Source organism: Scomber scombrus, chromosome 3, assembly GCF_963691925.1.
Source record: "Scomber scombrus chromosome 3, fScoSco1.1, whole genome shotgun sequence".
Lineage (NCBI taxonomy): Eukaryota > Metazoa > Chordata > Actinopteri > Scombriformes > Scombridae > Scomber > Scomber scombrus.
The window spans coordinates 14496095-14517484 of record NC_084972.1 but is presented as its reverse complement, the minus strand read 5'-3'; the positions used below and the strand labels follow the sequence as shown (position 1 = coordinate 14517484).

General features: G+C 43.4%; 1 protein-coding gene across 2 annotated transcripts in view; it reads right to left on the bottom strand.

The window, feature by feature from the left end:
* Nucleotides 1-20205, bottom strand: part of rassf5 (Ras association domain family member 5) — a 28108-nt gene extending 7903 nt beyond the window's left edge. Inside the window, exons 1-2 of one of the 2 annotated variants that reach the window (XM_062416484.1) lie at nt 19086-20205; nt 4711-4829 (exon numbers count right to left, since the gene is read on the bottom strand). In XM_062416484.1, the coding sequence (XP_062272468.1) occupies nt 4711-4829; nt 19086-19899 (933 nt within the window). In that variant the 5' untranslated portion in view covers nt 19900-20205. Of the gene's footprint in view, nt 1-415; nt 1019-4710; nt 4830-19085 lie in introns of those variants that run through there. The other variant, XM_062416485.1, reaches the window with a different exon arrangement.
* Nucleotides 20206-21390: the final 1185 nt, after the last annotated feature.

Genomic DNA, 21390 nt, shown 5'->3' with positions numbered 1-21390 from the left:
GGATGAAACTACTCAACGGTATGATCGGGAGCATTCTCACCTACACTCACTAAACCCACTAAACAGGGTTTTCAGAGTATGAAGCTAAATCTATTCTAGCCACTCACATGATAAATGAGCTGCCAAAAAGCATCAAGGTTGATGAATAAGGCTGACAGGACGGCAATGTTACACAACAGATGTATGATAGTAACCTCTTCCTACACTCTCACATGCATTCACACACACCTAGAGGCCTAAGGCATACAAAAAAAATCACCACTTCCTCTTGATACTTCTGCTTTTGGTCGCATACTTTTGATAGAAATGGCAGTTTGTTTCCCTGCCCAACTGAAACACCAGCTACTTGACCCATCTGATTTTGCCTTACCAAACCAAATCATCTATGTGTCAGAGTCTAGTGCTGTTTCTGTACCTTCGCTGCATGCTTGGGCTTCCGGAAGAATGAGGTCTTGGCCGTGAAGAAACTGAAGTCTTCGCTCTCATCGTCCAGGCTGCAGTACCCGCTGCTCATACTGTTACTGCTGGTCATGGAGGGGGTCAGCACTGTGTTGACAGTCATGGAGAGGTTGGGGATGGCCTCTGGCACCAGCGCAGCAGCACCAGACCAGCACGTTGACGGGTTGAGGAAGTGTTGGTTTATCTCGAAACACAGTGCTGATGTGATGTTCACCCACAGTCACAGTCTACACGCATCTAACCGTCCTGTCATCCAGGAAAAGGGCAGCGCTCCTCTGCTGAGGCATCCAGAGAGCTGTAGTCCCACCTGTAAGGGCGAGACAGGTGAGCTCGGCTCAGATTCGGCGCTTTGAGTGCCACTGGAGAGGGGACCAGGAAATCCGAGAGCAAGCACAGACTGTCACTTCCTCCTGACGTGCATGTGTGTTGCTCTGACGCCAGTGTCACACACGCGCACACCATATATGAACCTGGTCATTCGCAGTTTAGAATGCACACGCTCATACACAGTATGTTATTGTCTCAGATAGGCACATACTGGCATCAAGGAGTCAGTTTACAGCTTGGTTTCAAGTTAATCCTGTTCACCTGAGAGCACCTGTTATACGCGCAAACAAACACTCATACAGACACGCATGCAATACCACATCCTGGTTTCATCCTGCTCTGTGTCTCAAATAGCATTGATTGAACACACAGCTGCAGATTCGCTTCAAGTCCTCCGTTGTTGCAGCAGCAGCAGCAGCTCAATTATGCTGGCATTTATCGTTGTGAGCATCCATCCGTCCCCGGTGTTCAGAGTAAACAGCGACAGAAGATCTCTGCAGCAACAAGACAGTCACAGACCCTGAGCTCCTCCTCTCTCTTTTGCTTTGGCAATACTACCAGAGAGACAGATGCCTCCCACTCTTTCTTACTCTCGTCCTCCCTCTCCTCTCTTCTCTCTCTGTCTTTGAAACCGCTTTCCTCCCTCACTCTCTTGCAGCCTTGCTCAACCATCTGTGGTTGAGTGCAAGCTCCCTCCCCCTTCTCTCTCTCTCTCTAGCTACTGCACCCTGCAGAGCATGGCCACTTCCTCTTACAGAGGCGGAGAGAGAGATAGAGAGAGGCATGGGTAAGTGGAGAGAGGAACGCTGATGAGTGAGAGATATGAAGCCTCACAGCTCCTGTTTTACATACGTAAGAGCAGCAAAATTGCAGTGACAGGAAGTAGTGTGGAGACTGAGGAAGATGGCTGCTCTGTTAGTGAGATTCTACTGCAATTAGGACTAATTTGTTAAAAGCCAAGCCAGTCAGGGACAGATACAATACAGAAAAACTGCACAGAACACATCTGCACTACCATCGGTGGTTTGTTGGTGGAGAGGTGGGCTCATGGTGCTTAAAGTGAGATTAAGAAAATAGTGAATGATTGCCCTCATGACAGAGATTACATTGACTTCTAACCTTACGCTGACCCTTCAATCTGCCCTCTGACTCTGCCGGTGACCCTTTCGTCAAAAAGCTGCTAATGCCCCGGTCACTGCTAAGGTTGATTGCCCATACGTGCATCATTCTGGACATGCTGTTTCTGTGTGTGTGATATGATTTTAAAACCTAATCAGACAGGATTATACTGCACGTAAAGTTATACACTGCAGGAGAGCTGCAGGATGGCAGGGTGTCACCATTTCATTGAGTGTCTTTCTGTCAGGTTTGAAGACTGATTACCTGCAGCTCTACTCCTCACTTCCATCAGTGTAATCACTACAGGAGCAGGGGAGCACACAGGGGGTGGGATGCCACACACACACACACACACACACACACACACACACACACACACACACACACACACACACACACACACACACACACACACACACACACACACACACACACACACACACACACACACACACACACACACAAGCTGAACGGCACTCCTGTGAGCTTCAAGTTGATGAAACCTGGTCTGTGTGCATCATGTATGTGTGACTATAGCACTGTCTGTGCATATTGGTAGAAAAGGGGATCAATTTCTGCTGATGCATACATAATAAGGGCCTGTAAAGATTAACGAGAAAGAGAACCAAACTGCACAAACACACACACACACAGACACAGAGGAGCTGCTATAATGGTGAGCAAAAGGGAAAGAAGGGAACAGTAGGAAGTAAACTGTCATCTCTTCTCTTGTCTACAGCATGAATGTCCTCTATGAACCAAATGGGAGTGTGGAAAGGGACTCTTAGTTCACATAACTCCAAGACAGACATTATCAATGCTCACGTAATTCTGACTTTTAGCTCATTATCTTTAATTACATACCCATTTAACTTGCTGAGAGTAGGAGCACTTCAGACAAACAAGAGACGTTTGGTAAAAGATACTATCCTCTCTTGCTTTAGTTCTTGCCATTCCCATCGACATGTTTCAGGGCAGCATGATTGTGTGTATTTGCTCATTCTCTCTAGAAGCGGAGTGCTACCTGGCACACCACCAGGGATCCAATTTTGGGTGATCTGCCTCCTTGGGCATAGAGTAGCTGCCAACATTCTGCTGCAAGCTCGAAGGGTTATCCAGCTCTCTCTCGTGCATGATGTGTATATGTGTGTGAATATGTGTGTGTGCCGGACTACATTGCGTGGGTGACTGAGGCCAGGTTGCCAAGAGTAGAATCCTGCACGCACACACACACACACACACACACACACACACACACACACACACACACACACACACACACACACACACACACACACACACACACACACACACACACACACACACACACACACAGTCAGTTTTAACCATGTCATCTGACACCTTACTATATTTCAAAATAATGTAGCATTCCACAAGCATGCAGAGCAATCCAAGAACAGGTTACGCAAACTCAGCTATGCTACAATAGAACCCCCTACTGGGAGCAGTAACCTAATTATGGCGCTTTTCCACTACACCGTTCCAGCACGACTCGGCTCGCATCGACTCGGCACGGTTCCTTTTCCATTACAAAAAAGTACCTACTCAACGTGGGCGGGGTCGTCATAGCACGGCTCCGCGAAACTGCCGTGACTTCGTTTTATACGCGACACAAAACACATAAACAATGGAGGACATTGAGGCAGTGGTTTACTTGCTGCTGTATGAGGCTTTCTGTCTCACACAAAGCAAGAAAATTGAGCCGTATGGCTGTAACGCTGCTGCCGGTATTTAAAAATGCCGGGTTTGATTCTTGTGTGGGACGGCTCATGACGCTTCCAGCGACAACTACCAATCAGCGGCCAGCAGTGTGTCGACGTCACATTTTAGTACCGGCTTGGCTCGCTTGGAACCTCACCAGAGCAGGTACTAAAAAAGGACCAGGTACCAGGTACTTTCCCTAGTGGAAACGCAAAAAGAACCGAGGCGAGTCGAGGCGGGTCGTGCTGGAACGGTGTAGTGGAAAAGCGCCATTAGTTTGCATTCATTTGACATGCTGAGGCTGAGAAAGGCAGGGCATCATTGATTGAATAAATCAACGGTGTACTGAGGGACAGAGACCACAGGGAGACTATGAACGTAAGGGAAGCCATAAGAGTAAGAGAGCAGGCAGAAGAGAGAGAGGAAAGTACATCAGATGCTGATGTGACCTAGCATATTCTGTCCTGGGAACATTCTGTGACCAAAAAAAGCAAATGAGCGCATATTTAAATTTGTAAGCAGACTGCTGAGGCATGTTATGAAAGAGGAGGGCAGTTATATAAAAGTGTAGGCTTGGAGAGATGATGAAAGAATGAACCCTGCCAGGCTCATATAGACCTCTGCATCACATGTGCACACACACACAAAAATACACATATTTCTGATCATGGTCACCTTTGGGGACATTACATAGACTTACATAGCCTAACCCTACAATAACCACTACTTGCTTAACCCAAACCACTGACCCAAAAATCAGCTTTTTCGCAATTGGAAACACGCCTTTTGTCCTCAATTTAACAAGCTGTCCCCAATAAACTCATCACAGGTCTGAAATTGGTCCCCAAATGTGGCCTATGACAGACAACACACGCAGGCACAAACACACACACACACACACACACACACACACACACACACACACACACACACACACACACACACACACAACACCACACTACACTAAATGTTAGATGAATGTCGTTGTTATTTATTGATCTCCCTACCGAAATTATGTTTATTCAAGGTAAGTCTAATGCTACTAATACAATATGTTACACTAGCAGCAAATGAAATGCTCACCTTGTGCTGAGGAGCTGTGGAGCAGTGGCTTCTGGGAGATGGAGATTCTTGCCTGTCCCTCTGGTTGCAGTCCACCTGGACCTGACTCTCACACTCCAGGTGACAGGTGTAGCTACAGTCTGATGAAGACAAAAACACACCAATCAGAAAAAGAGTAGTGAATAAAACACTGTCCCACACTGACCCAGCAGTTTGTGTATTCTTGTCACAAGGTGTCACATTATTTAGTCAACTGTAAGTGTGTGAGAACTAGATAGCCAAAACACATTGATTGAATCAAACATATGCGGTTGTGCAAAAGCTCCCATTACATAGAAATCTACCTCCATCTAGTGGCTACAACCAGACTCACACATGCAAACTAATAAAACTATAAATAAAGTAAGTGACAACACGTGTTTGAATGCATCTAGATTAAATTCTGCATACATAACATACACCTCTCAACTTATTGTTGTAACATGAAAATTAGCTCAGCAACTACCTGTTGTAAGTTGCAACTTAACCTAATAATTACACCTTTGAGATCCACTTCTGTCATTACCACAGATAGCAGGAAGTACTGCTAAGTAGCACGGTCTTAAAAGAAATATGACATCTTCCGGTGCAGACAATTTGCACAATTTATAATGGATGTATTGTAGAAGGTCCAGCAATGAACATAACAGAAACAAATACATTATATAACAGACATAATGTATTACAACAATGGACTATCCACTTATGCATTCAAGGCCAACAAAGTGTACCAATGTATCAGTGCTGGTATGGTCAACTCCCATCTACAGCTCAGCTAGAAAAGAATGAATGTACGTACTTCCCCAGTACTTCCCTAAATAGCTCACTGTTGTTCTTTAATTTTTAGTTGGTTCCACATATGACAGCCTTGGCTTGTTATTGCTGTGCAGACTTTATTGTGCCCAGAGGCTTTCCAGTGACACACACAGCCTCACATCTCACATCTCTTCTGTTAGTGGAATCTGTGCTAAATTAAAAAAGAGAGATTTTAAAACCACATGGTTAAAAGAGAAGACAGTTTTGAGGAAACTATGAGTCAGATCCATTTTTATGGTGCGCACACAATAATACCTAAAATGCTGTATTTCAATATATAACTACATAGGCTAATTTCAGCTGCTGCTTACTTACTGCTTAGAATGATTTGCTATGTTGTTTTCTAGTGCACCTTTTTGTTGCTGCAGTCAATGCTGCATGTCTGAGCTAAGCTAAGCTTGTTGTTTTCCTGTCTACTGATAGTAGAGGCTCTGTCTGTATCCTGCACAGACTTGGACAGCACTGCATCCCGCAGCATCAGCACCGTTACCATGGTAACAAGCTTCTAGCTGACCACTGTTGAAAAAGAAGAGCTGTGTTGTGTATTGAGAGTTTTTTGAGTTATCAATTAGCTATGAACCTCAGATTAACCACCAGCTATTTTTTATTTACATGCCCAGAACTGCAGGGTTTTTTTTAGGAATTGAATGCTTCATGATTCTTGCAGCAACATGGAATAGAGTGAGCCTGAATGTTGAAATTCTGTAATACAGAGAAGCATGGATAAGAAGGAGTGTAAAGAGAAACAGGACAGGGCTTACTGACAGTAGGGATGTGACTAGCAAGGGGACAAAGTTCAGATAAAGGATACCTTGCTCATGACAGTTTAGAGGTCACTGCGTTAGAGAGGAAGGCATAAGTATGTGTGCGTGTGACAAAGACAGGATTGGCAGAGGGAGACTGAGAGGGAAGGGCTGCAGAGTATCACTGACAGCAGGGATGTGTCTAGGAAAGAGGAGCGTTCAGATAAGGGATATACTGCTCATGACAGTTTAGAGGTCACTGTTGAAAGAGAGGAAAGGAAACACAAAGGGGAAAGGAGGAGAGAAACTCCTTTCCTGCCTTTTCCACTTTGTTTTCCTTCATTTACTCCATCCATTTTCATTTTAGATAGGAACATTTGCCTCCAATTATATCAACCAAACTTAAAGCACCTAACAATTTATACCTCAAAATAACAATTAATCAAGTCACTATGTGCAGTGTGAAAGGGATCACTCGTACTGATAAAATCATAGAGGATTATTACAGATTCTTTAATTCCTCTGAGCTCTATGAAGCTTTTTAGCATCTTTCAGCTCACAGCACACAACGTTACTGTTTTGGTTCACTCTCATGGCTCTCATAGTATTATATTTGGCTGCAGATATTGTCAACAAAATGTATGCTACCTGTTCGGGAACTAGCTGGTGCTAGTTAGTTGTAAGTTTAAAAAAAAAAAAAAAAATAGGTGTCATTTCCCTGCAAGTGTGTGTGCACAGCATAGGAAATAAATGTTCCAATTGCACTAACTCTAGTGGAGCATTAAGAGCTAAATATTTTATTCAGAATTCAGTAGAGAATAAAAACTGTGTGAATTTTGGAGTTACATTTACCAGGTGGCCAAAAACACAACTCCAAATGAATGTTAATGTTGCTCTGTATGTGTTGGATATTGCAACCATATACCTACAAGTTCAGCTTGTAGGTATATCAACTTAAAATGTGATAATATGTCGTGTTCACAGCTTGTTTTTGTAAATGCAAGTTTAAAGGCTATAACTGCTAGCGTGCCCATTGTGCTACATACCACAACCTCTTGACTTTGTCCTACATTTTAAATTTCTCAAAGAACTTCATTACAAAGTCAAGTGGTTGTGATATTTTAGTGTCTGCTGTCATTCTCAAGACAGAAATCAATGCTATTGTTGGCTGGCAATGACTTAAAGAAGACGCCCACCCTTCACCATTCACCTGATAATTCATTTTGAAGACAGGAATTGCTGCTGGGCGAAGTGCAAGAAAAACATGAGGAACTCTCAGAGGTGGAAACTTTCCTGTGAGACCCACCTACAGTGTGATACACCACTGTCAGCAAGTCACGGTTCACCTACGATCCAGATTATTCCCACACTGATAAGGCGTGGACACATACAAATTTTACACACAGGGAAACCAGCTTTTCAAGTTTTGGGATACATGTTCACAGAAATTAGTACTACAATATATTTGTGCTGACAATTGCAGTGTATCTTGTATTGACATCCTTGTGAAAACACATTGTTTTACACTCTGAACTAACCACAAGTATGGCCTTGAGTTTGGAGAATTAAGTTTTAAGACTGTAAGTATTATAGTTTAGACAATTTCAGTTGCTTCAGTGTGCTTCTTTAACATGTAACACTGAAGCGATTCAGACCTTCTGTTGTATGTATTCATACATTTGTGTGTATTCTCGATGTGTGTACACTCCTAGTATTATGTGCACCTCCTTGGGTATTGGTGCCTGTGTGAGTGCTAATGAGCAGGTGGAGAAAGTGCAGCAGTGATCCAGTGACACAGAAGGGCTCTGAAGGTTACACAGACATGCTGACACAGGTACAATCGGAGAGAAACAGGAAGGAGAGGAATGAAAGAGAAAGTAAGAGAGGAGAGGAGTCAGCAAACTGCACATTTTTTCTTGTGTGACTTTTCTTGCCTGATACTGGTTTGAGTATCTGAGATTAAAAAAACAACCCTCCGGGCACCATGTTAGGACTTGCAGGGGGTTCCCTTTGTAGTCCAGTGGAAAGTACAGTGTTACGCAGGCTGTGTAATAGGGAAGTTGCTTGATTTAAAAGAAAAAGGCAGATTCCCCTCAGCTGGATTTTTAGGAGAAGTTGTTTCCCAGTCCATGGCCCACTCTGTTATGATTGGTTAGTATCTGGCAGCAACTTCCACCAGCTCGACAGGCTACGTAAACAAATAGTAGTAGTAAGATTGACTTCATTTTTGTTATTCTTTACTTGAAAGATACAGTTCTCCATTACATCAGTACATGTTGAAGCCAGAACGCCAATCCAAAAACTGAGAGTTGACAACATAAACGACCCATTAGCAACAAAGACTATTGAACCGATGGACATTTGAGGGCATTCCAGAATGATCTGATGTTCAATGAGAAAGTGGAGGTAACATTGCAAAATGAGTGTTTAGATGAGGCTGAAACCCTGGTCTTTGTCTTGAAGGTGTCATTTTTTAAATAAGTTCACCTTAAGTTTTGGAAAATCTAAATTCTGTACTGGACCAGGGACAATTACCTTAATGTATTCTGCTCTGTTTGACTGGAAAGTGCTTCAATCACACATCAAACTCCTGCCTCACTGGACTCTTTTAAATGTATTAATGACTTGAAGGTGAGGTAATCTGGCTGACAGCATTTAGAGACCATTTTATTTGACTGGCCTTTTAAGATACTTTTAAGAACTGCAGAGCTACACATCTTTTTGTTCTTTTATCCTTATCAACTGGTCTATATAACATTTTTTTAATCTTAATACATTTTGTGTATTTCTATTTTTCTATTTTACTTTCCTTTTGGGTCTGAATTATAATGTTTTGTAACTACCATGTGCTGCCACTCAGGACCCTCCTGTAAAAGATATTAAATCTCAGAGAGGCATTTCCTGGTAAAATAAAGCTACTATATAATTTAGACAATTTAATGTCAGTGAACACACATAAACGTGCACATGCATGTGCATGTGAGGACAGGATAGAAGAGATGTAATGAAGTTGAGCCATAAACACTCATCAGCATCTCTTCCCCCTGTGCAGAGCCATAATTTCTGCAGGCTGTGTGTGTTGCCTCAACAAGAAATAAGGGCTGTGGTGTTATGTGTCGCCATGGTAGACTGGCCTCTCCTCAGCAGGAGATGCGCACACATGCTCCTCCTTGGTCTCTCATCCCATCATTCCAGTCTAACTGCGTTTAAACTGACACTGCCTCCAGACAGAGAGGGGTGATGATGCAGATAGAAACAGAAAGAGATGGAGAGAAAGAAAGGAAAAGGCCCTAGGAAACTCCATCAGTGCAGTGGAAAGAGATAAGGTAGTTTAGATTTATACTATGTAGAGATCTGTATGTGGTGGCTGTCTTAACTTCCACTGCTGCACTTGGGTCGATAACACCTGCTGTGACAGAAGACAGGAAAGGAAGAGCTTCGATTTCACTGTGTTAAACAGCCCCAATTATGCTCTCAAAAGAGGGCACTCAGATTGTCTTGGAGGAGGCTGTCCAGTGAAAAAATTCCACGGTCATGTTTCTGTTTTCTGACTCCCAACATTTTTTTCTTTTGTTTTTTTCCTCTCCACTCCCATCGTGCTTTGGGGGACCAAGGAAATGGTCCTGTTTCTGCATCATCTGCTGTAACCTGAGATGTTCCTGCGTGTGATGAAACCTGGACTAAGTGCTGTTTGTGTGTGTGTGTGTGTGTGTGTGTGTGTGTGTGTGTGTGTGTGTGTGTGTGTGTGTGTGTGTGTGTGTGTGTGTGTGTGTGTGTGTGTGTGTGTGTGTGTGTGTATGTATGTGCAAGACAGAAAAAAAGGAACTGGAAGATAGGGGATGTGGGTGGTTTGTTTTTTCTTTGAGACAGTGGGTGTGGGACAGACAGTGGAGGGTAAAGACACAGATTAGTGGTGTTTCTCAGGTCATGGAGGATGTCTGTATTGCACCAGATAGAGAGACTGAGAGAGACACATATTGTTTTTCTTCCGTCTTGTCTCGATGACAAAAGGGAGGAGGGGGTAAATAGGGGTTAGGTAGCTATAATGTGGGGGCAGATATTAACACAGTCACTAATGAACCTAAAGGAAGCTCTGCAGGTCTTACGAAGGAATTAAGAGCAGCTTTGGGGTCTTTGGGGGGCTTTAGCCAGTCTGATCCCATCAGAGCTCATTTACAGCAGTTCTCCTACTTTGTAGCTTATACACACACAAAGACACACACACACAGACACACAGACACAGACACAGACACAGACACACACACACACACACACACACACACACACACACACACACACACACACACACACACACACACACACACACACACACAGTGCTACCCATTATACAATTTTCCATCCTTCAGTCCATCATTAAATATTACCTTTTTCATTTTCTTACATGCTGTCTCCTTCCCTCACTAAATGTGCTTACAGGATAAGCACTTCATATGCTGACCTACCAGACATGTCCGAACAAATCTGTCCCAACCTAAATAAAATCTGACCCCGTTCAATTTGACATCTGTGTATGAAAATTAATTTCAATTTTTCATTTCTGACATTCTTTATCTCAATCACTGCAGTGTGTCTATCTTCTCTTTCAATTCATCCATCTGTCTAGTTACAGATGCTCCACATAATTAAACAAACAAACAAGAGAGCCAAGCTTTCATTTGTTTTTGAAATGCTTTTTCCATCTGAACTGCAAATGGACTCAGTCGAATGCTTAAAGGGGAATGTTTTTGCCTCTTGAGAACATTCCTGAAGTTGATAATCACATCCTTATTTCATCATTTAGTGGATTCCTTTCATAATTTCAGATGGATGCTCCTCTTTGGGTAAACAGAATTTAGATTAAGAAATCTTTTTATGGTGAGTAAACTAATCAAGAATGCACTGTTAAGCTAAAAACAGCTGCTCTTTGTTTCAGCTCCTGAAGTCATTCTGAAATAATTTCACCCAACAAACATAACATGGCTCTTGGAACTACCTCACACAGACCAGTGAATTTTACACCAGAGTCTCCACAGAAAGTAACACTGAGTGGGTCTCACTTTGTTGTTAGTATTGTATGTTTATTGTTTTCTTGTTTGTGTGCCACCTCAAAAAGTGTTCTGTATATTCCAACTGCTCGATCATATGTGTGGCAGGACTGCACTGTAGAGCTTTATAATTTATATATATATAATACAAAATAGTAATAAAAACACTATTCTGACAATAACATACATATAGGAAAAATGACATAAAACAATAAAATTGATGTGACAAAATATTCATAACTCAAGGTCCATTTACTATATCTCTTCATGCGCTTTCAGCCACATCTCTTGGCCTTCATCAGCTGATGAAATAGATTTTTCTCAATTGGCAACATGCGATGTGTGGAGTTGTATAAAACTGCCTGTTATCATGATGATAACTGAACCATCGCCATGACGACTGAACAAACTCCATCTGGAAATGAAGGTCACAATATGTAACTGAAAGCTCCACAAGAATTTTTTTTTTTTGACAAATGATCATTTCCAAGGTCAAGAATGAACCTCAAAGCTCAATCACACAGTTTTTAGTGCAGTAAAATGCGATCTTCTGCTATGCATCACCAGATAAAATATTTCAAATGTGTACAACAAAAACCTTAATAGGGCTACAACTAATCATTATTTTAATTATTAATTAATCAGAAAATTATGTTCTTGTTCGTTGTGTTCATAAAAAGTCATAAAATTATGAAAAATGACTAAGAGCCCAATGGGATGTCAACAAATTCTTTTTTTGTGTGATCAACAGTCCAAAACCCAAATATACTAAATTCCAACAACACCTGATACACAGTGATATATCTAAATATTGCCAATCCCTTTGTAGGAAGAACTTGCAATAAATGTACTATAGCATCCTCTGAAATAAATATGCAGTTCTGTCCATAACAGCTTAGCCGTGGCCATGAACACATACAGCCTCAATAATCATCATGCCTTCTAACCACATCCGAGACTTCAGTCACCAAGTTATTATATTTCCAGATAATGAGCATCATCCAAGATCATGACTTAGGCAGAAAATAACCATAGATTGAAGAAGTAATAAAAGAGGAACTGAGGATTAACTGGGTTCCTTTAAGGGAAACACCACCTTAAAATATCCATTATCTGTCTGTGGTAGCTGGTGTTGTATTTCTTAAGCTTTTGAGGATGCAGCGTGACGTCACTTCATTCAGTTGGAGTGGTGAGTTTCCGATGAGCAGCTATCTGAGTCATGTTTGGTCAGGGTGTTATCAGGCACACACACACACACACACACACACACACACTTAAACAAAAAAAGCTGCAACTAAAACATTGCTTTTATTCAACTGTCAGTCTCTTGCTGTGAATGAATCAATAATTCTGCAGCACCCGTCCATTTTTTCTCCCGGTCTCTTTTCACCCCAGCCACACTTTGTGTTAATGATACATTACGTATACATCAGCAGCCCCCCCACTAAAAAACCTGCATTAGCCAGTCATATATTTGGAGAAAACATGGGGGGGAAAAATCAATTCTATGCAGCCTCCCGCAGCCTCACTCTTATCTCAAATTCCTGGTACAAATATGAAAGTCAATATGATAATCTACTTACATAGGATTTTCTTGACAAATTGAAAATGTGTATAGGTCTTCTGTGTTTGCGTGTGTATATGTGAAAGAGAGATACACAAAAACACTGTAGATCACTGTTGCTGCTTTGATATTACCAGTTTACTGGACTATTCTGCCATTTACAACCAATCTTTATCCTCTGTCCTCACTGCTCACACATGATCTTACACACATAGACACTATGTGCTCTTACACAAAGCAAAGGGGGATAGATCAGCCAATAGGGGGGGTGTGGGGGGCATATAGACAAAGAGTAACAGGGTTGGAGGGCATTGCAGTTCAAAAATAGGCAGACTGATGCACACAATACCCAAATATTTTGGCCCACAGCCGGCCTTTGAAGCCAACCCTGCTCATCATGACACAAGGCAAAAGCGTCTACTCATCATGTCTCCTCTTTGCTCTAAAATACTGACCCCTTTTCATCACTGAAAAACTGATCAGCTCTTCTTGTGCAACTTATAAATCTCAATTTTAAATGTTCACTATTTGCGCACACTTCACTCTCCTCTCCTATCCATACCTGAAGTGGTGAGAAGCGATCCATTGGAGGATGATCTTCGGAGGATCCTCAGGCTGTCGCTCCAGGAGCGAGACTTGGGCAGCCTCTTCAGCAGCCGCCCCAGCCGGCGTGACACCTGTCCAAAGCAGGCACTGCCGGCTTCCCCTTCCGAATCCCCCCTGACCTCCTCCAGATGCAGAGACACCTGACCGAGAAATGTTCTGCCCACCCTGACCGCTTCAATTTCCCCAGACCCGAAACCAACTGCTGTCCCTTCCTCCGGGACGAGAGGTGCTATCTGTGCCATGGAGGGAGCATGGTGGCACCATCCGGCAGGCACCGTCCTGTGCGCGTAGCCTTCGCTGGCCCTCCTGTCCTGCCCCTGGCTGCCCCTGTCCCTCTGAGGACTGCCCCAGCGCCAGCCCCCCCAGTGCCCCCCTTTGCCATCCCAGCGCAGCCACTCTGCCACCGGTGCCACGCTCCGAATAAACAGCCCCCTCTCCACCCGCTCTGCCACCCCTCCACCTGTACTCCTCACACTCTCCCTAATCCTCTCACTTCTCTACTTGTCTCACTCTTTTTTCCTCTCTGGCCTGCACCTGAGCGCTCCTCCTCACACCTAAGCGTGCGGACATGAGCCCCTAAATCACTGCTGTGCTACTTGTTCCTCTGACGTCCTACCGTTTCTCTGTTATCACTGCTCCCTCATCCTCTCTCTCTCTCTCTCTCCCTTCTTTCTCTCTCCCCCCCTCCACCCCCCCCCTCTCTCTCTCTCTCTACTGCAGCACCCACACACTCTGCAGTAACAAACAGCCAGCTTAAAGAGACAGAGACCCCCAAATGCAGACACAATCCTGGCTTTTCTGTCCCCCCTCTTTCCAGCAACAGGAGCTGTTCTCGTTTCCCGTTCCCTCAGCGGTCGACTGTATACACTTCATTCAGTAGTGGAGACCAAAATTGGGATCTCCACACAATAGAGCAGCCAACGCCACAAAACACTGCAGAGCCGCTTATCCACACTGCCGTCCTTCTTCTCCCACCTTTTTCTGTCTCCTCGGTGTGAAACCCACAGCCTGGTTGAGGGGAAGTGACTCAGCCGCCCTGTCTAACCCCACAAGAGTTATATATCTTGATGGTGTGAAGGACATGCATCCCCTCAAGTGTGTGTCTGGGTGCTTGTGTGTGTGGGATGAGGTGATGCGCAGTCCGCTGGTTATTAATATGCACTGTGAAAGAGAGAGAGAGAGGGCCACTGGGATTCTCTCCTCTTGCCCTACTTCTAAAATCGAAGAGTTTTGTGGAACAGGATGTTCACCCACAAGCGTATGACATAATCACGAGCAATACCATAAGAAGGTTATGCTCTGATGTCATCTCTGCAGTACCTGTTGTGTTTATGTTGGATAATGTCAGAAGCATCTTTCTAATAATCCAAAATCTCTCTCTCTCAATTTACATGTTTAAGAATTTCTTTGTCCTGTCCTCTCTGCCCTAACCACCTCTTCCTCTGCAGTCCTGATATCACTATCCACCAAGGGCAACCTAAATATAGCCCTGGTTGAAAATCCCCACTGTTCTGCCATACATGCTGCAGAGCAGCGATGCACAGTGAGGAGAGTGCAGAAACACAAGAGCTCTGAAGGAATGTTTTGGCTGAAGTGTAGTTAAAACTATATCCATCGCAGGTCTGGCAGAGCGGCACGGGCAATGGTATGCCGGGACAAGAAGGTTATGAGCCATTTAACACAACCCTCCTCCCATGTTTTCTTCTTTCACTATGAATGGAGCTTTGAGAGGACCAATATGAAATGGATGAGAGGGTTTCAGAGACAAGGCCCACACTGTGCAGACCAGGGATGGAGAAGAATAAGGACGAAACAGAGTTTAGGGAAGGAAAAAAAATACATCAGCAAATATGTCAACACAAATAACATTAATACTGTACTTCCTTTCGTCTGTAAATAATTCTGAGATCTACCGCACGTGATAAATTACTCAGAAACATAGTTCATTGTGCTTTGCTTGTTGTGAAATCAGATTTCGAGGAGATCTGATCTCTGGGGCATTCACCTTGTCTGACATGAAGAGCAGAGACATACAGGCTAGCAGAACCAATAACAAATCAAAGTATGCAGTGAGACATGGCCACTGAGAGCAATCTCTTAAGTGCATGCTTGTTGAAAGTAGTGACAAACTGTTTGAGAAATTTAGAGCAGTAGAAAAAGTCTATTTTGACTGTCATTTCAAAGTCAAAGATTCTCTGATTTGAGCTTCTAAAATGTGAGACTTTGCTGCTTCTTTCCTCCATTTGACATCATTTTAAGTTGCACATTTTGGGGATTTGATTGGCAGATGCTAACATAGACTCTGGAAAACTGGGATGGGCATTTCTTTACTACTTTCAGATATTTTATAGCCTAAATAATTAATCTTTTAATTGAAAAAACACCACCAAACAACAACAAAATGAAATAGTGAACACAAGCATTATTTGCAGCCCTCATTAAAAGTGCAAATGTAAAATGTGCTATTGGCCACCCTTTTTTTAACCCTATTTAGCATTTGTAAGCAATTTATAAACACCTAATTACTCGTTTACGACCCACTAGGTTTAAGGTACCCTTAGGTTTATTATGTATGTGTCAACTATAATAATTCCCCTTATCAAACCACAATAACTTGTTTATAGATAGTTAACAAATACTTGATGACACAATTATAACACAGCTCTCATCATTTATAATGATATTTGAGTACACACAATACTTGCAGTGTACGTAAGGTGGCTTTAAATCTATGTATAGACATTACAATAGTGGATAAATACACTAATAAAGACATTCCAATGTCCTTAAACCTGCTAATAAATCCATTATAGCGTGTTATAAATTATCTTTCAATGGTTCATATGGTGCTTTAGGGTGATAAATAGGGGGGATAAAGTGTGTATATAAGATAATTGTCTTGTACTGTTGCTGTGACACAGCACAGGAACCACAACAGCATGGATCCCTGAAAGCTTTAATTAAATATCAATCTGACGTCTGACTCTGTCTGCTAGTCTAGCCTAGAAATCCCAATTTCTCCATCCCAGAGACATAATCCCAGTAAGGAGACACCCTGAGCTTGGATTAAGGAGGCTGCCATTCCCCTCCCTCACTAACTCCCTGCCTCCCGCCTGCCTTCCCGGACCAATGGCACAACATGGAGAGATGACGAGTCAAGTCAAGAGAGGACTGATAAACAACCAATAATGGGATATAAGACAGACCTACTGTACAGATTTATATCACTGTTAGACACTGAGCTTCTCTGTACAGTTTGCTTTTCTAATATCTGTTTACAGCAGTTTTAGGAGTGAAAGACTATGGATAAATGAGGAGTATAGTTCTTTAAATGAGCCAGATTAGTGTCAGTAAAGCAGACATACAGAGCTCATAGATGTCTAGACTGTCACATCATCAGACATGTTGGTCATATGTTTCATTATTTTATGTCCTATTAGCCTACAGTACCACATTTGGCTCTGGTCTCTATGCATGTAGTCTGTATTTATTTATATGTGTGTTAGACTTGCTGTGGCTTGAACACACCACAAACCAAACCTACATCTAATTCCTGAGACGAGCAATAAAGATAATAAGAAGCACGAACAAGGACGAAAGCCAGCAGTAGAAAAGAAAGTCAAAGGACTTCACGACTACAACAACAGAGCAGCAGACTATGAGACTGGGAACTCTGGCTGGATTGACAGATTCCACTGTGGGGCAAGGCCACATCACAGCACTCTCTACTGTCCCAGGGGAGGACGAGCTGCATTTCTATAAGCTTCATATGAGACGAAGCCGACTTAGATAGAGGGAGGGTGATGAATTAAAGACAGGCAGAGGGAGCAAGGGATACAACAAGACAAAGGCACAGAATGATGGTTGTTTATGGTTGCGAGGCCTCCCGTTCTCTCACTCCCTGTCATTTGCTGGGTGTAGTTGAAAGAAGAGCATGTGTGTGTGTGTGTGTGTGTGCTGTTTCTATTTTGGCAGTTTTGGTTATGTTTTTTCCCCACAAAAAATACCCCTAAATGCCTAAATCTGTATTGCTTGTCACAAATGTCCCGGTGACCCCCATGACTGTACACCACACTGACTTCTGATGTTTTCCGAGAAAAAAGGGGACAATTTACTATCTAGAGGTCAGCTGCTGGCAGCATAAAGCTACTGCTAATTAGCCTGATCCATAAAGGGACTAGTGAAGAGAAAAAAGTCAGTGAAGTTCTTGGGTTATAAAGAAACTCATGACTCTCTGTGTGTGTGTGTGTGTGTGTGTGTGTGTGTGTGTGTGTGTGTGTGTGTGTGTGTGTGTGTGTGTGTGTGTGTGTGTGTGTGTGTGTGTGTGTGAGAGTGAATAGTGCTTCAGTAATCTCTGCTCTCGCTCCACTGAGCTCTTGCTGATAACACACTAAATCAGACAGCTCTGCAGTGCTGGACAAACTCTTGTCCTTTTCTCCCTATCCCTCACTCCTTCCTCCCCATCTCTCTTGTTCTAGCGCTCCGTCTCTCCTCATTTTTATCACCCTGCTTCCCTCCACCTCTCCTCTGACTCTGCACAATTTTTGTCACCTCTGTTTCCAACTACTTGTCATCCTTTCGTTCCATCTCCCATCAGTTCCCTTCCTTCTGTTTCTCTTTCTTTTTTCTCTCACTATCATTCCCTCCTTCAATTTGCTTTATCTCACACTGCTGTGCAGCCGCAGTCTCCCAATGACAGAGTGCTGCTAACACAATGCCAACTCAGCAGCCGCATGCACTCACTGACACATGTACACATCGTGGATACATGTACTATACACACATAAGTGCAGACAAAGGAGCTGATACTGAGATATTGAGCTTAATGTTTCTTGTAAAGTAAGGTGTGTGTACAATTTTGACTGGTAATCTATGTGTGTATATGTGTGTATTCATACTAGATTAAACACATTAGACACTGCCAGGTCAAATTGGCTTGGCCTATACTGCATGTGTCCAAGACCTGTGCCAGTGGGTGTGATGTAATCAGAGTGGCTCTCAGTTGTACTCACTCGTTTGACTGCCTTAAATACACCATCAAACACACAAACAAGAAATCTCACAATTAACTGACGTGTACAGACCTTTCCACTGTGTTTCTGGATCACACAAATAGACCACTCAGATTATCTTTCCCTGCTTCTTTGAGCAGAGGCTGCAAATCACAGAGTGAGCGCTCCGGGAGGCAAAGCTGGAAGGACAAGATAATGGGCTTTCCATGGATCATTTTTGGCTGTGTCAGTGGAGCAAAATGCTCAGTTATGTCCTTCCCCGTCACACTGGCTCACCCTCAAAGGCACATCCGCACGTTTTTGTGTATCAACACACACAAACACCAGTATGGAAGAGTTCATCACCCAGCTATTACAGTGTACCAGAAACATTAGTTTGAAAAAGGAAAAGGCAATAAACACACCAACTGATGCAACTATTGTAGCCATTTAAATGTATGCGTTTGGTTTACAGCAGGAACAGGGTGAGGTTTTGAGCAAAACAGGCTGGTCCCTTATTGGACCAACAGGTCAAAATCTCGTCACATGTAGTTTAGGAATTGAAAAGAAATGAATCTATGAATCTACTTACTTTGACATTTAATTGCCTGCGCAGTAATCTGTTGAGGACAGGCATCACACCAGGCCTGCTTTACGAGCTTGGCCTCGAACCGGTGTCCTTCTCCCGTCTCTGTCCTCACCCGGGGGTCTACCCCCTGAGGGAAGATGGACCAGGCCTCCCGGCGAGGACGCTCGTTACGGGCCAGCCTCACGACTCCGGTCCTGCCCTGTGTGAGGCGCTCCAGCGGGAGACCGCCGCTCTCTTGAGTCGTAGCGGAGGATGAGATGCTCCGATGTCCGTTGTCTCCTTTCCGAGAGTCCCGTCTCCCGTGTGCCGAGTCCCGGCGCTTTTGCGCTCCTTTGTGCCCATTCGCAACCGATGCGCTTGACATGACATTGGTGCCCGACCTCATGAGACTCCCCCTCCGACCACCTGTGTTGTGGTTTGAGTCGCACTCAATGTTGCTGTTGCGGTCACTGGTAATGTGCGCGCTTTGACTTGCTCGTGTGCAGCCTGTGGTGTGCCCGGCGCTGTCCGTGCTGCCCTCCTCTCTGTCCCGGTCCGGGCTACGTGGCGCAGCAGGGGCGGCCGGAGCTCCGCATCCTTCACCGGGCATGCCTCCTTTCACCGCCGTTTCTCTCGCTAGTCCCGAAGACAACGGATGAGTTCCCAATTCTCCTCCAGCAGTGACCGATGCGCACTCCCCGCCGCTCCCAAAGCCTCTCCTGATCATCTTCTCCCAGGATGACTTCCTCGGCATTTTCTTCCCGCCGGGCAGTTTCAGCACCAGGAGCTGCGGCTTCAAGTCCAGTCTGTGCGGACTCACTACACTCGCAGACGCCATTCTCCTGTTACCTTATAAATCGTGTGCGTTTAGCTGTTTAGATTGTGTATTGGTGTGTTTTTCACTCCGTGCCCTGAATGTAAACTCAACTCACGCCCGCGACAAGCGTGTAGTAGTGACGCAGGGGGATTGACAGCTTTAAAAACCGTGGGCGCGCTCCCTTTTAAAGCAACAGGAGCGCGCACTAATCCCTGGTTCATACTGTACGTTTCATTTGACATCACTTAATGAACTATTAGGATACTTAATTGGATAACATTTAACTCTCTCATTAATCATATGATTTGTTAACTATTACTCACAGACATTTACTCAAAATTAAGTAATAATCCTCCAAAACAACTTGTAGCCTAGAAGTAGACTACAGAAAAGAATGCGTGGATAGACCAGGGATTGGATTGACAAGCAACTACAGACACAGAACCTACAAAAAAATCAGGATATCAAAATTTCTTATTTTAATATGATGCCAAGAAAAAGTTGGTGTGGTTAAACATTAAAGCATGGTGCCTTTGACATCTAGTACCTGTTTCCCACTATGGAACATGTTCTCTTGCGTATGTAATCTATTATTTATTACCTTTTTGAAGGTGCTAAAGAGGGAGAAAAAGCTACACAAACATCTCAGCAGAAAACCTCGAACTGCTCATGAAACTGAGGTGAAAAGTAATAAGTATAAAACAAGACAAAGCAAATCCTTTAAGTGAACCTATTGACTGCTGCCATGATGTAGCACAGTAAGAAATTATAATTCACACTTTGTTTGTGTGGACTTGAAATAGGAAAGTTATCAAATTTTCCACTGCCGGCAGCACGTCATATGAGCGGCATAAAACCACAGACAGTTGCACGCGTCCCCCTAACCAAGCCAAGGAAGCCCCCGAGCACAGCCAACTCCACTCCCACACAGAGGCAAAAAACTTTCAATTTCATTCTCTCTACTATGCAGTGTCACAACATTACACTTGTTCTGTTTTCAGACTTGTTATACCTCCCCACACCGAATTTAACGATAAAGTAATTAAAGTATAGACTGAATATGAGACTGTATTGTCGCCACAGTCATTTTTGATCTTATCAACTTTTCAGAACTTGGAGATTCTTCCTGACAGAGGCATGTTGATACCATAAACTCAAAAGAGAAGGCATGAAGTGATTTTTACTTTCACTTTTCCACCTATATTACTCCATCAAGTGACTGAGATGAGATTATTCCTCAAGACAAAAAAGAATGGATGATTAAAATCTGGTACTTCAGTTTAGAGCAGAGTAAAAGTTAAGTATATTAAACAATTTAATCTAACCTCACACATACTGTGAGCCCTTTATAAACAAATAAACCCTGGGATTTCCCCACCTTTTGAGTCACTGGTTAATGTCATTTCAGCCTGTGAATCTGCCACTGGACTGTGTTAGCTTATGTACTTCTGCACAAACAGACCACTGAGTTCCCCAGACTGTGTTTCTTCTCCTTTACAGTGAAACCCACAA